Source organism: Zalophus californianus, chromosome 6 (assembly GCF_009762305.2).
Source record: "Zalophus californianus isolate mZalCal1 chromosome 6, mZalCal1.pri.v2, whole genome shotgun sequence".
NCBI lineage: Eukaryota > Metazoa > Chordata > Mammalia > Carnivora > Otariidae > Zalophus > Zalophus californianus.
In genome coordinates this window covers 74,377,476-74,392,996 of record NC_045600.1, presented here as the reverse complement: position 1 = coordinate 74,392,996, position 15,521 = coordinate 74,377,476, and the positions used below count along the sequence as shown (strand labels likewise).

At 41.0% G+C, this 15,521-nt stretch overlaps 1 protein-coding gene and 2 pseudogenes across 1 annotated transcript; all 3 read left to right on the top strand.

Moving 5' to 3' along the window:
• The first annotated feature begins 598 nt into the window (after positions 1-598).
• On the top strand, positions 599-1,824 carry LOC113909236 (olfactory receptor 11H12-like). Its single transcript, XM_027570340.1, has 2 exons — positions 599-889; positions 1,102-1,824. The coding sequence occupies exons 1-2, from the start codon at positions 626-628 to the stop codon at positions 1,822-1,824; spliced, it is 987 nt and encodes a 328-aa protein (XP_027426141.1). The 5' UTR covers positions 599-625.
• Positions 1,825-6,360: 4,536 nt separating this feature from the next.
• On the top strand, positions 6,361-7,035 carry LOC113909237 (annotated as a pseudogene).
• A 1,573-nt stretch (positions 7,036-8,608) lies between these two features.
• Positions 8,609-11,433, top strand: LOC113909238 (annotated as a pseudogene).
• The last annotated feature ends 4,088 nt before the right edge of the window (positions 11,434-15,521 follow it).

Here is a 15,521-nt window from a genome sequence, read left to right as displayed (position 1 = left end):
TAGTAAAATTAAAACCTTTACTGAGTCTATTGCCCTATAAGATGGGTTTAGGATAAGAAACCAGTACATGTATTAAGAGTTAACTTTGTGTTATATGCTATCCAGAAACTATCGTACATCATCCCTGCTCCAAAATAATACGCTTTACAAAATGAGTTTAACTTGGGGTGCCTGGGTGGCTCAGTTGGTTAAGTGTCTGACTCTTGATTTCAGCTCAGGTCATGATCTCAGGGTCGTGAGATCTAGCCCTGCCTTGGGCTCCATGCTGGGCATGGAGCCTGCTTAAGATTCTCTCTCTCCCTCTGCTCCTCCCCTACACCTCTCTCTCTCTCTAAAAGAAAAAAAAAAAAAAAGAGTGTAACTTTACCAGTTCTATCATGGTACCATAATGAGGAAGAGATTCAGAAGCAGGCAAAGTTTGTTTCTGTGCAGCCAGCTACCTACTATGCCCAAAACTCAGAGTACATAACCAAAACAAGTAGACTACATTCTCTTCCTACCTGATGATTCTTTTGAAAAATGACCCCATGTTCATTGTCTTCTCTTCATTCTGAAAAAGGAGCACATTTAAAACCAGTCCTAACTGATAACAATATGTCTCTTGACCTTGCAGTTTACTGACCCAATGAATGCCTCTGAGTCATATTCCAGCTTTGCTTCTGTAAGAGAATTTATACTCCTAGGTTTTTCTTGTGAGTGGAAGATTCGGATCCTCCTTTTCTCACTCTTCACTACAACGTATGTTTTGACTGTAACAGGGAATGGGGCCATTGTTTGTGCTCTGTGGTGTGAATGGCGACTCCACATCCCCATGTACATATTCCTGGAGAATTTCTCCTTTCTAGAGATCTGGTATGTCTCTTCTACAGTCCCCAAGATGTTGGTCAATTTCCTCTCAGATAGGGCGCCTGGGTGGCTCAGATGGTTAAGCGTCTGCCTTCAGCTCAGGTCATGATCCCGGGGTCCTGGGATCGAGTCCCGCATCAGGCTCCCCACTCCTTGGGAGCCTGCTTCTCCCTCTGCCTCTCTCTGTCTCATGAATAAATAAATAAATAAATAAATAAATAAATAAATAAATAAATAAATAAATAAATAAATAAATTCCTCTCAGATAAAAAGACCATCTCCTTTACTGGATGTTTGCTCCAATTTTATTTCTTTTTCTCTTTGGGAACATCTGAATGTTTCCTCTTGGCCATCATGGCCTTTGATCAGTACCTTGCTCTTTGCCATCCCTTGCACTACCCTAATACCATGACTGGGCATTTCTGTACCAAACTGGTCATTATCTGCTGGGTTTGTGGATTTCTGTGTTTCCTGATCCCCATTGTATTCATCTCTCAGATGCCCTTCTGTGGTCCAAACATTATTGACCATGTTGTGTGTGACCCAGGGCCGCTGTTTGCATTGGCATGTGCCTCTGCTCCAACAACCCAACAGCTTTGTTATACTCTAAGCTCATTAGTTATCTTTGGTAACCTCCTTTTTATCCTTGGGTCCTATATACTTGTCCTATTAGCTGTGTTGTGTATGCCTTCAGCCACTGGGAGACATAAAGACTTCTCAACCTGTGGGTCTCATTTGGCTGTGGTATCACTATTCTATGGCTCTCTGATGGTCATGTATGTGAGCCCAGGACTTGGGCATTCTGCTGGTATACAGAAAGTTGCAACTTTGTTCTATGCTATGGTAACTCAACTCTTCAACCCCCTCATCTATAGCCTTTGGAATAAGGAGACAAAAGCAGCTCTGAGGAAAGTTCTGGGGCATCTCAGCATAATCCAAGATATACTAGATGATCCCTCCATTATCAGGTCAGTATAGTATCACAAAAAGCAGTCAGGATTATATAGTTATTCAAATCTTCAAATATAAGTCTAGTGATATTAACTATATCAGCTTATGAAATTAAACATCTATGGGGCCACTTATAATCATAAAGTGGCCAGATTATATAGATAGATGAAGTACTGGGTTCTTCTTTGGCACTTAGAGTGTACATAAACTAGGGAATGTACATATCTGGGTGTTTTCTGGATAGTTCATATGGTTCTTCTGTGATAAAAATTTCTGTGTTCTGTTTGATAATTTAGATTAACAGTTCTGGGATCAGTTAAATTATATAATTTTGTTTGTTTAGCTGTTTGATTGTAAATAAAAGAAAAGTGTATTTTTTTTCTGTTTGTGGTTCTTTTCATATTTGACTGTATTATTTTGTTGATCTGGTCACCCCTGCTAAATAAACCCTTAAAGCAATTATCCAAAATTTCTATGGGACCATAATGTTATGCTAGCCTAATGACATTCAGACATATATTGTTTGTTTTCCTTATACATTACCCCTCTCCAATCTCCTTAAGGGGCAGATTCTAATTCTAACAACATCAATCAAAATATTCAGAAATACAGTATTCTGAGTGTCAATATTTTTACCTAAACAAAGGTTCACCAAAAGCTTAATTGGTCAATTAATTGGGTTTTAAATAATAGAATATCTCCTCCTAAAAACTGGAGAGGGAAATTATCTACTTTGTAATAAATTACTTAAGTTCAAAAAAATAAGTGATAGTTCGTTGTTATTTGTTGCTGCCACATTATTAAAATAACAGTAAGGAAAATTTTTAAGGAAGGAAAGCATCGAGAATTCCATCACTTTACAGTGATACAATACACTTTACATTTTCATTTATATGTATATTTATTTAATATAATATCAAACTTGTTCCTATAGTATACCAAGTTTTTATAACCATTGCTTTTTAGGAACTTTAATATTCTATTCAATCAATATGGCATGGATTGTAAATTTTTATGTGGTGAGATCAACATTTTCCTAGAAGGAGGATTGTCCTTCAAGTAGCTTGAAAATTTACTTTTGCAGGATATAAGAAAGGGAATTTCCAGAAGGGGGATTAGGACAAAAATGCATGCCACGATTCAAAAATAATTATCACTTAGAATTGTTATCCGGGGATTCAGACCCCCTTCCACCCACCACCAATCCTTTTGTTATACAGTAATTTCCATTCTTCCATTGCAAAAATTAATATCTCAATTAAATCTTCATAAAGATTTGTCATGATGATGCTTTGCAAACTAGATTAGGACTCATTATCTAATCTAAAACTGCCCCCGGAAAGTCCAGGATGTAAGACTCCTATATGCATGTATCAATTTTCCCTCTGGGGTTTTTATCTTAGAACAATTTCCTGGGAGAGAAATGGATTACTCAGTAATCCTGAGTTGCAGGATTACTTGCACTTGTGATTTTTGAAATGGACACACTCTGATTCAAATCATGCTTGACTTGACTGAAACTTTTTGAATTTTTTTGCCTGTTTTTAAAGTAATAATTACATAAATTTGATTATTAAGATATTAAAATATATTTTCATCATCCCAATCATTCATTTTTCTTAAGTGCTACATGAGGTGTTTTGTTGAAGTTTGGGAAACAAATTTATATTTAATTTTTCCATACACATTCATGAGTTTTGACTAAAATCTTAGGGTTGTAGTGCTTCATTTTTTTTGTTCTTATTCTTTGTTTTTGTCTTTCAAGGATTTTCTAGCCACTAAATCAGTCTCTCTTGTTGTTTATTTGGATATAAATATTTGCTTATCAACCTCCTAAAGTGGTATCACTGAGAAAAGGGTCTAGTTCTTAATTTCCATCACTGTATTCATTTTCTTATTTTATGCTCAATATATGCAATGGCAGAGTGTGTTACCTGCATACATACTATCCATTTTTCTTATCTTCCTTCTTAATACAATCTCAATTCTATTCTGGTGGCAATGTACTCAGTTTGAAAAATCAAAGGTAGCCTCCTTTATATAGGGGTAATTGTGTGGCACACTTCTGTTCAATCAAAAATGTAAGTGAAATATAGACTGGCTTCCTTCCTGCTGTCTGCAGCTCCAGCTGCTATTTTAAGATAATAAGGTGACTTTGAGGATGAAAATATATACTAAGAAGGATTCATCAAAAGCCAGGAAAACTTGAGTCCCTGATGTTATCTTGGAACTGCCTACCTCTGGACTGCCATGGACTATCTATCTCTAGAAGTGCATATGTGAGGGGAAAAAACCCCAAATCTTTACCTTGTATAGGTTGCTGTTACTTGGGTTTCTGTTATACACAGCTGAATCTAAGTCTAATATATACAACAATTCTGGATTCCTGGATAGATCTTGAGTTTCAAATATTTATTACATAAATCTTCATGTATGTAGTTATTGTCTTAATTTTTTAAAAGATTTTATTTACTTATTTGACAGAGAGAGAGAGAGCGGGAACACAAGCAGGAGGAGCTAAAGGCAGAGGGAGAAGCAGACTCCCCACTGAGCAGGGAGCCCAATGTGGGGCTCAGTCCCAGGACCCTGGGATCATGACCTGAGCCAAAGGCAGACACTTAATCACCCGAGCCACCCAGGCGCCCCTTATTGTCTTAATTGAAAAGAAATTCCTATAAGCATATTTCCTACATGCATACCTCTACAGTATTCATTTATTAGATAAATCCAGCCTTTTGGCCTGCATTGCCATGCAGTTCTGAAGGTAGTTACATAGAACATAGCCATAGTTTCCAGGAGAGAAGGTATTGGCACAGCAGGATTCTTGCCAATATTGAAGTCAACAGAAATGGTTCCTTCACTTACTCATGCGACCTTGGACAACATACTTGATTTCATTGGGTCTCATCTATGAAATGAGTATGAGAATGTCTACCCTAACTCTGTCACAGTATTTGTGAGGATGAATTGAGAGTATGTCAAAGTGTTTTGTAAGTGATAAAGAGCTTTCCAAGTAAAAAATATTAACTGAAAATATGTATAAGATTCTATTCTGATTATCACAGCCATTCTGTGAGGAAGGTATTATCATTAGCTCTGGTTTAAGGTTTTAAAAAGTAAGCAAGAAAGGATAACTTGTCTATGCTTAAGAAAGATGAATGATTGGAATGATGAAAAAATATTTTAGTATCTTCATAATCAAATTTATGTAATTGCTACTCCAAAAACAGGCAAAAATTTTTCAAAAAGAGTTTCAATCAAGTCAGGCATGATATGAATCAGAGTGTGGGGAACCTTCTATCTTTTGAGTACTAAATTACCCAAACTCAGTCCTGGCTCTGATTTCATGATTTCCTTCCTTGAAGTTTGTTAATGGCTCATATTCTCTGGAAAAGATCTTACCATTCAGATAATTATCTACCATTCTCTTTCTTCTTCTTTCTCCTCTATACCCCCAACCTTGGTTTGAAGGTCAAATTCCCTATGGTAAGATTATGGGCTCTTTTCCAATCTTCCTGCTACAAAGCAGCTTAATATTAAGACTACCAGGAAGATGGAGAGGAAAGACATAGAAATGGTGGAGCTAGTGGGTTGTTCTTATTGCAAAGAAGAAAGAAAACTCACCTGAGAAATGGAGAAGAGTCTTATTCTTTCGTCAGAAGGATATGATACAAAAGTAGTGAGATCTGAAATCTCCAAACCAGACTAGAAAAGAGGAAATCGTGAAGTAGAAAAAATTGATAAGAGGGAAAAAAGAGAAAAAGTCATGCAGATTTAGGAGAAGTTACAAAGTTAACAAAGCACTCTCCTCTTTGCCCTAGCTCTTCCCAACTTTAATTTAATAGGGAATCCCACCTATGTGTGAGAGAGGGCATAGGGCATTGTGGAGGAAAGAATCACAGAAGAAAGGCTTTTATATCCTTGTTGTAGGAGATGAGAAAGAACTCTTCCTGAGAAATTTCAACTGAAAAGTAAATTAAGTGCTACCCCAGTACCAGGTAAGCTTTGTGGACAAGACAGAGCAAGTAGTGGAAACTGATAAGGAAGAAAGCAAAAACAGAGAATCTCCCCTACATAGAGATGCTGGCCCTCTCTAGGGGAAGCCAGAGGCCTCAAGCTAGGCAGGGGCTAGGCAGAGATTAAGGGAAACATTTGGGTATAAGCTCGCCACAATTTAACTGGCCAAATGAGGAACTGTCATTTGTGGACTAAGTGATGGCTCAGGTAATTCCATCAAAACAAATTTCCTAAGGACAAAGGATACTCACTCCACAGTCCAGAACTGTTCTGTATTCCTAGGATCTCTGCCCCAGTGACACTGTGTCTCCTTGGTCTGAGATCTCTTTCAGGCTTTGAAATCTCCTAGATACTAAAATAGAAAAGGAATATCAAGAATAACAGGACATTCTATTTGACACAGTCAGAGACTGCAGTGTGAGCACAAGAAACAGCCTTTCTAAAATGCAAGGGGGTTGCCAAGGAGCCCATGGAAGAAGGCAGCCATGGTTGTGGTGACTGAGCAGAGCCCAGTGACAGGATGCTTCTCACATCAACACATCAGCTATGTACTTCAATCCGTATCTGAAGGGATCCCCCTCTAAAGATGAAGATTGTTCTCTCTCCAGTCGGTGCTGGTATGGAGACCTGCACATCCCACACCAGTGAAACAGTTTGCTGACTAAATTAAAAAAAAAAAAAATGCTGGTGCCAGGAAAGATTCAGCACATTCTCTGTACTGGAAATCTTTGCACCAAAGAGAGGTATGACTATCTCAAGACTCTGGCCAGTGATGTTCATATTGTGAGAGGAGTCTTTGACGAGAATCTGAATTATCCAGAACAGAAAGTTGAGACTGCTGGACAGTTCAAAATTGGTTTGATCTGTAGGCATCAAGTTATTGCACTGGAGACATGGCCAGCTTAGCCCTGTTGCAGGGGCAGTTTGATGTGGACATTCTTAACTCAGGATATGTACACAAATTTGAAGCATTTGAGCATGAAAAAAATTTTACATTAACTCAGGTTCTGCCACTGAAGCATTATATGCTTAGAAACAAACATTATTCCTTCATTTGTATCAATGGATAACCAGGCCTCTATAGTTGTCATTTATGTGTATCAGCTAATTGGAGATGATGTAAAAGTAAAAGGAGTTAAATACAAAAAAAATCTTAAAGCCAGGCCTGTCTTGCTGTTTTTTTCATTCCCCTGTTCAAATCAAGTAATTAAACATTTATGAGCCACAAGATCATATCACTTTTATGATATTTTATATTGTCTTCTGTTAATACCATATAAAATATTGTCTTCTGTTAACACAATGTTCTAAGCGTCTAATAAACTGTAAGAATATATTCTGTTTCTGTATATGATTTCTATGAAAAAATGTCCACCACACTGTGTCATGTGCTAAGAAAAATTTGCCCTTGTAAATACCCTCAAAGTTGATATTTCGAACTTCACTACAAAAGGTAGTGCATGAAGAAAAAGAATCTAGATTTTCTTGTATACATTTTTTCCTTTGGTAATAAAGAGTTATCTTTCATTTATAAAAATAAATAAATAAAACATAAAATGCAAGGGAATAGCCATAGAAATAGAATGACTCAGCATCAAGCATGTTGAGTGACATTCACAATGAGGTTGATAGTTTTGCAAGGGTAAGTCATCTAGACAGTGCATCCCCTGGCCCTTCTCCTCAGGCCTCTTCTGAACTTTTCACTGAACTCTGAAGCACACATAAATCTGGTGGTCAAGGAAAGGGAGTTTTAGTGCTTCCAAAGCCAGCTTTATGTGATCACCCCGGCATGTAATCCTCCTGGGGAACTCAAATGGAAGACAGAAAAGTCTGTATCTTTTAAGACCAAATAGTCCTTTGCCCAAAGGCATGAGTTACTGAATAAGCCTCACCTCTGTCAGGAGGACAATACACTCACTGTTGTTAGTTGCCATCTCACTCTGCCAGTCTGGCTTCCTGCCTCTACATTTTCTGGAACCTAGAGGGGGGACTTATGGTGACTGGTCATCTCATAATGAGAAACTGGAGGCCTTCCATGGGAGTGGAATAAGAAAGCAGTGAGAAAATGTCAGTGGAACCTCCTACCTCCATCACTATATTCTGAACAGAAAAGTATCATGATTTCATTTTTTGTTTTAATGCTTTTTTTCTCTGTTTCATTCTCCAATTCACTTTTTCCACTTCCTTTATATTTTACCTGAACTAACTTTTGAGGCTCTCTTCATAAACTTGACATAAACTCAGCAATAAAACTTCACTTGAAATGTTTCCTTAGTCCTACCTGAGGACTTCTGTAGTGGAAAGACCACCATACTTGGAGGCAGGAAACCCAGGCTGTAGTCCCAACTCTGCCACTTTTACTTGTGACATCCAGCAAGTCACCTAACTTCTTTGACATTCCATTCCCTCATGAGTAAAATAAGAATAAGAATACATTATCCCACATAGATCACATGGCTAAGGATCAAATAAGAGTGTATGTTCAAGTCTTACTATGTTTGTATCATTACTATTTTTTCTCCTCCAATCTACCTTATAATAAGACAAATAAATTTGCTGCATGATCTTGGAAGTAGCCATTCATAGCTGAGGGCTCCCCTCCAGAGAACTTAGAAATTGGCGCTAATCATCCCTGGCAGGAGGATTGGGAAGTGTTGCCCATTTCTCTGCTGGAATCTCTTGTAAGTTGTTGGTTTTTTTTGCTGGTCTGTTTCTGTTTCCATTGGCCTTTTGTCTTTAGGGAGGCACATTTGACACTCCTCTTCTTTCCCCTTTTCCTAAAACAATATCAACGATGGAAAGATCTCTATTCCCCTTCACTCGTTTCTCTCTCTTACTGATGACCTTGATGAGCCTCTGATGAATGAGCTGGGCATGGACTACTCCTGATTGCAGCATAGCAGACAGCTCCTTGTTGCCTAACATCTCCTACTATATCCCATTCTGTTCTCTGGCCCCAGGACTGCATCTTTTTTGCATCATGTTCCAGTGTTAAAGACCAGGCTCAGACCCTAACAGCAGTGCTTCCAGGGCACAGTTCTTATCCTGCCAACTGATGCCTTTGTACACTTCCCCACAACACAGCTGAGGCTGCAGCTGGGAAACATCAGGATTACATCTGGGGTATTTGAAGGATTGGACCAGCTGCATCACCTTTCCTTTGAGCATCATGCTCCCTATTGCTGGAGTCCGTTCCTCCCTTCAGATGCTCTGGAGCCTCTCAGATTCCTCAATACCCTTTCCTTCCATGACTATCACCTGAATTATAGCCATAACATCCATTTGCCCATCAGCTTTAGTCATCTAACCCTAAGGCACAGCTGTCTAATGGAGCAGGAAGTGCCAGGGCTCTTCCCAAACCTTATCCCTGGTTCCTCTCCTACCACCAGCCTCAGTCCATGGAACCCCTCCCCAGAGGTGCTGGATCTGTGTGCTGACCTGAAGTTGAGCTGGGTTCATGGCAGAGCTCTGCATGGCCTCCAGCTCCACTTCCTGAGACTAGATGGCACTCCCACTAAGTGCATTAGAACTAGACTCAGGACAGTTCTACTTGGACTCCCTCTCCCTTGTGGGGACAGATATAGAAAAACTACCTGGGAATGTGGCAGGCTGCTTTGAGCTTCGTGCATTTGACCTTGGCAGAAACCAAATCCAAAACACAGAGGAAAGGGATTATCCAAGCTGCCACTCCCTAGAACTCCTCAGTCTTCATGCCAGTGGCCCACAGTTACCTCCCTCCAGGTTTCTAAGTGCCCTAACCCAGCTTCAGAGGCTCAATCTGTCAATGAATAAGCTTGGCCCAACCTTGGTGCTCCCAGAAAGACTGGTCAGCTCAAATCTGCAAATACTTCATCTGTCCCACAATGAGCTCTGTGTTCTGCCATATAGGGCCTTCTCCCCAATTCTTCAACTCCAGGGGTTCTGAGTGTTAACTACATCTCCAACTTTTCTAGTGAGAACCCAGAGGGTCTGAGGTAGCTGAAGGCCTGAGATCTGAGTTGGAACCAAATTAAGATGCTAAAACTAGGCTGGCTCTTCTTTCTTCCTGCCCCTACCTCACTAATGCTCTGGACACCCATTTAGAGCATAGTTCAGGCAGGCAGTGCCAAGGTCCCCAGAAGCTGAGCCATCTTTAACTGAGTTCTCCTGAGATGCTGGCCATCTATCCTCCCTTGCTTCTAGCACTGCTCAGCATGGAGGTATGGGTAGACATATGCCTCCAGTTTAGGTCCTCAGTGGAGAACCCTTCTTGTTCTTGGAGAGTCTTACCTTACAAACTTCCAGTATATTGCTGCATCTGAATAATACCACAGTTTATTTCCCTTCCCTATGTCATTTGCCTCTGTGAGGCTGCAGGCTCTACCTTTTATCTAGCCATAAATCCCAGAGATTCTTTCCACAGCTTCCTCTCCTGGAACATGTACACTTCTGGTCTGATCACAAGGGTAAAGAAGATCTGGGGATTCCTGAGCAGTGAGTGCTAGAGCTGGGGGACTTAGGTTTTCCTTATGAGCCAAATTCAGTAAGTTGGAGATGCTGCTGAAGGAGCTGCCTCAGATACAGGTGCTGGCATTGAACCACCTAAATCTCAGGAGCCTCTGTGGCTCCAGCTTCAGGGACTTGGGCCTCCTGTGGCTGCTTCTGCTCAACTCTGAATGGGCCCTGAGGCTGGGCAGCAGCCTTCAGGAACTAACCTCCCAAATGCTTTATATGTTTCTCAGGTATTGCCTTCATTTGCCAGTAGGAAAGCTCTTGGGTGGGGCCCTGAGCAACACAGGCCGCAAGTGCTTTTGTGTACGGGTTAGAGAAATCCATCTATAGGGCCAGTGCCTCTGACTACTTCAAAAGACCACTGCCCTTTTTCCTCTCTGGTCACTGCCCACATGACCCTGAGTTTCAGGACCTTCTAACCAGCTTCACTCTGTGCTTCTGCTGACCTTTTCTTGCATTGCTTGGCTGTCCTTTAATCCCTTTTTTATGGCTGGTGGTGGAAATTGGGTGGGTAGCACCCCAGAAGCCAATTCCACTATGATGTCCTTGTATCCCATTGTAGGCAGGACAGAGCCTGGTGCTAGAAGAACTGGTTCCTGTCCTGGAGAAGGGCAGCCAGCAAGGATTTGAGGCTATGCCAGTCACAGAGGGACTTTGTAGTCGAGCAGAACAAGGTGGATGTGTGGTCACTAGCATGGAGAGCAGAAAGCTACCCTTTATATGCTCAGCTGCCAGGCCCAAGAAGTTCCTGGTGCAATCTGAAGTTAAGGCTCACTACCTACCACATGGTGGCCAAGCCTGGGACTTACTTCCTGCTCCTATTTCTGGACCTTATTCTTATTAGCTGCAATTGCAGAGCTACCACCACCTTACCTGGTGGCTGCAGAAAGAGGACTACTTCAATTTGTCCCAAGAGAGATCAAATAGGATGTCTTCTGTGAGCAACTCCAGAAAAGGCTAAAGAAAGGTGGGCAAGAGAGAGAGAGAGTATTAGAAACTCTGAAAGAGAGATTCAGTCATGTAAGAAAAACTCCTAGCAGGGTTCTGGATGCCAACACATCACTGGAATCCAGGTTCAGAAAGGCAGTCTATAGGCAATGCTTAGTTCAAGCCCAGTTTTCACACTAAAAATGATAGATGAGGCAAATTTGGAGGGGAGAGGAAATATGGCAGAGGAGCAGGGGACCCTATTTCAACTGGTCCCTGGAATTGAGCTGGATATCTACCAGACCACTCTGAGCACCCACGAAATCAGCCTGAGATGTAAGAAGATCTGGATCTCTACAAACAATATTGCCAGCGGTTGGTTTCGAGGTAAGAAGCTGGAAGCTGTGATTCTGTGGGCAGATATCGGAAGATAAATGGCAGCGGGAGGGTGCCTGGCCATGGGGATCCTACACTGCTGGTGAGAGACAGCCTCGCTCGCTGGAGACGGGGCACAGACTCGCAGACCAGTAGTGGCGGGGAAAGGACTTTAGGGCAGCCCCCAGGGTGGAAACCCAGAGCAGCGGGGTTGCCCATGCAAACTGGGAGTAGCTGGTGGTTTTAGAAGCACAAAGGGCAGGGACGTGCCCCAACCTGGAGGCAGGACTGGGAGGCTGCAGCAGGGCACACAACCCTGGACGCTGCAGTATATAACAGCAGGGACAGAAACAGAGACAGTGTGGCCTGGAGAGCTCACTGAAGAACAGACTGTGGTCTCTCTACTCTGAGGCAGAGGGTTGGAAACGGTCTTTTCTGCTCTGACTCATGGAAGAGATGCAGAAAGCCGCCAGGGAAAGCTGCCAGACAACAAAAGCCCCCAAAACTGATTCCCACTGAGCCCATCCCCCACCACAGGGGGCAGGGCAACTCCGTCCAAACAGGGTTGCCTGACTAACAGCGTGGCAGGCCCCTCCCCCAGAAGACAGGCTGAGAGAACAAGAGGCCACAACCCTAAGGTCCCTAGAAAACAGGTGCATCTTGCTTGGGGTCTGGTCAATAATTTGGACTCTATACATTCCCTCAAACACCCATCAGCAGAATGACTAGGAGAAGGAACCCCCAAAATAGAAAAGACTCAGAGATTATGATTTATGCTGCAGATTTACAAATGGATGCAGATATAACCAAGATGTCAGAGATGGAATTCAGGCTAGCAATTGTGAAGACAACGGCTAGAATGGAGAAATCAATTAATGGCAACATAGAGTCTCTAAGGGCAAAAATGAAAGCTGAATTGGCAGAACTTAAAAATGCTATCAATGAGATCCAATCCAATCTAGATAATCTAACAGCTAGGGTGAGGCAGAAGAACAAATAAGCGACCTGGAAGACAATATAACAGATAAAAAGGGAAAAGAGAAGGCCAGGGAAAAACAACTCAGAACCCATGAAAATAGAATAAGAGAAATAAGTGACACCATGAAGTATTCCAATGTCAGAATAATTGGAATCCTGAGGGAGTGGACAGAGAGAGAGGATTAGAAGATATTTGAGCAAATCGTAGCTGAGAACTTCCCTAATCTGGGGAATGAAACAAACATTCGCATCCTAGAGGCAGAGAGGACCCCTTCCAAGATTAAGGAAAACAGGCCAACACCCCGACATGTAATAGTAAAATTTGCAAATCTTAGAACCAAGGAAACCATCTTAAAGGCAGTTAGGGGGAGAGATTCCTTACGTACAGAGGGAGGAACATCAGAATAACGTCAGACCTATCCACAGAGACCTGGAAAGCCAGAAAGGCCTGGCAAGACATATTCAGGGTACCAAATGAGAAGAACATGCAGCCAAGAATACTTCATCTGGCAAAGCTGTCATTTAGAATGGATGGAGAGATGCAGAGCTTCCATGACCGGCAGAAACTGAAAGAATATGTGACCACTAAACTGGCCCTGCAAGAAATATTAAAGGGGGTTCTATAAAAGGAGAAAGACCCCAAGAGAGATATACAACAGAAATTTACAGGGACAATCTATAAAAACAACGTCTTCACAGGCAACATGATGACAATTAATTCATATCTTTCAATAATCACTCTCAACATGAATGGCCTAAATGCTCCCATAAAACGGCACAGGTTTGAAGACTGGATAAAAAGACACGACCCATCCATATACTGCCACAAGAGACTCATTTTGAACTTAAAGATACATCCAGACTGAAAGTGAGGGGATGGAGATCCATCTTCCATGCCAACAGACCTCAAAAGAAAGTTGGGGTGGCAATTCTTATATCAGACAAATTAGATTTTAAACTAAAACTCTGTAATTAGAGACACAGAAGGACACTATATCATTCTTAAAGGGTTTATCCAACAAGAAGATCTAACAATTGTAAATATCTATGCCCCCAACATGGGATCAGGCATCTACATAAGCCAACTGGTAACCAAAATAGAGAGTCATACTGATAACAATATGTTAATTGTAGGAGACTGCAATACTCCACTCTCAGCAATGGACAGATCATATAAGCAGAAAATCAACAAAGAAACAAGAACTTTGAATGACACACTGGACCAGATGGATCTCATAGATATATACAGAACATTCCACCCTAAAACAACAGAGTGCTCATTCTTCTCAAGCGCACATGGAACTTTCTCCAGAATAAACCACACATTGGGTCACAAATCAGGTCTCAACTGATACCAAATGACTGAGATTATTCCCTGCATATTCTCAGACCACAATGCTTTAAAACTGGAACTCAATCACAAGAAAAAAATTGGCAGAAATTCAAACACTTTGAAGCTAAAGACCACTCTGCTCAAGAATGTTTGGGTCAACCAGGAAACCAAAGAAGAACTTAAATAATTCATGGAAATCAATGAGAATGAAAACACATCAGTCCAAACCTATGGGATACTGCAAAGGCGGTCCTAAGGGGGAAATACATAGCCATCCAAGCCTCACTCAAAAAAATAGAAAAATCCTGAATTCACCAACTAGCTCTACACCTCAAAGAACTAGAGAAAAGGCAACAAAAGGTGTCTAAGCCATGCATTAGAAGAGAAATAATTAAAATTAGAGCAGAGATCAATGAATTAGAAACCAGAAACACAGTAGATCAGATCAACGAAACTAGAAGTTGGTTCTTTGAAAGAATTAATAAGATCGATAAACCACTGGCCAAACTTATCCAAAAGAAAAGAGAAAGGACCCAAATTCATAAAATTATGAATGAAAGGGGAGAGATCACGACTAACACCAAAGAAATAGAGACAATTATTAGAAATTATTATCAACTATATGCCAATAAACTGAGCAATCTGGATGAAATGGAGGCCTTCCTGGAAACCTATAAGCTGCCAAGACTGAAACAGGAAGAAATCAACAACCTGAATAGGCCAATAATCACTAAAGATATTGAAGGAGTGATCAAAAGCCTCCCAAAAAACAAGAGTCCAGAGCCTGACGGATTCCCTGGGGAATTCTACCAAACATTCAAAGAAGAAATAATACTATTCTACTGAAGCTGTTTCAAAAAATAGAAACAGAAGGAAAACTTCCAAACTCATTCTCTGAGGCCAGCATTACCTTAATCCCCAAACCAAGCAAAGACCCCATCAAAAAGGAGAATTTCAGGCCGATATCCCTGATGAATATGGATTCCAAAATCCTCAACAAAATCCTAGCTAATAGGATCCAACAATACATTAAAAGGATCATCCACCACGACCAAGTGGGATTTATCCCCAGGATGCAAGGGTGGTTCAACATTCGCAAATCAATCAGTGTGATAGAACACATTAATAAGAGGAGGGAGAAGAACCATATGGTCCTCTCAATTGATGCAGAAAAAGCATGTGACAAAATACAGCATCCTTTCCTGATTAAAACTCTTCAGAGTATAGGGATAGAGGGAACATTCCTCAAGTTCATAAAATCCATCTATGAAAAACCCACAGCAAATATCATCCTCAATGGGGAAAAGCTGAAAGCCCTTCCCTTGAGATCAGGAACACGTCAAGGATGCCACTATTGTTCAACATAGTACTAGAAGTCCTAGCAACAGCAATCAGACAACAAAAAGAAATAAAAGGTATTCAGATTGGCAAAGAAGAAGTCAAACTCTCTCTTTTCGCAGATGACACAATACTTTATGTGGAAAACCCAAAAGACTCGACCGCCAAAGTACTAGAACTCATACAGCAATTCAGTAATGTGGCAGGATACAAAATCAATGCACAGAAATCAGTTGCTTTCTTATACACTAACAATGCAACTGTA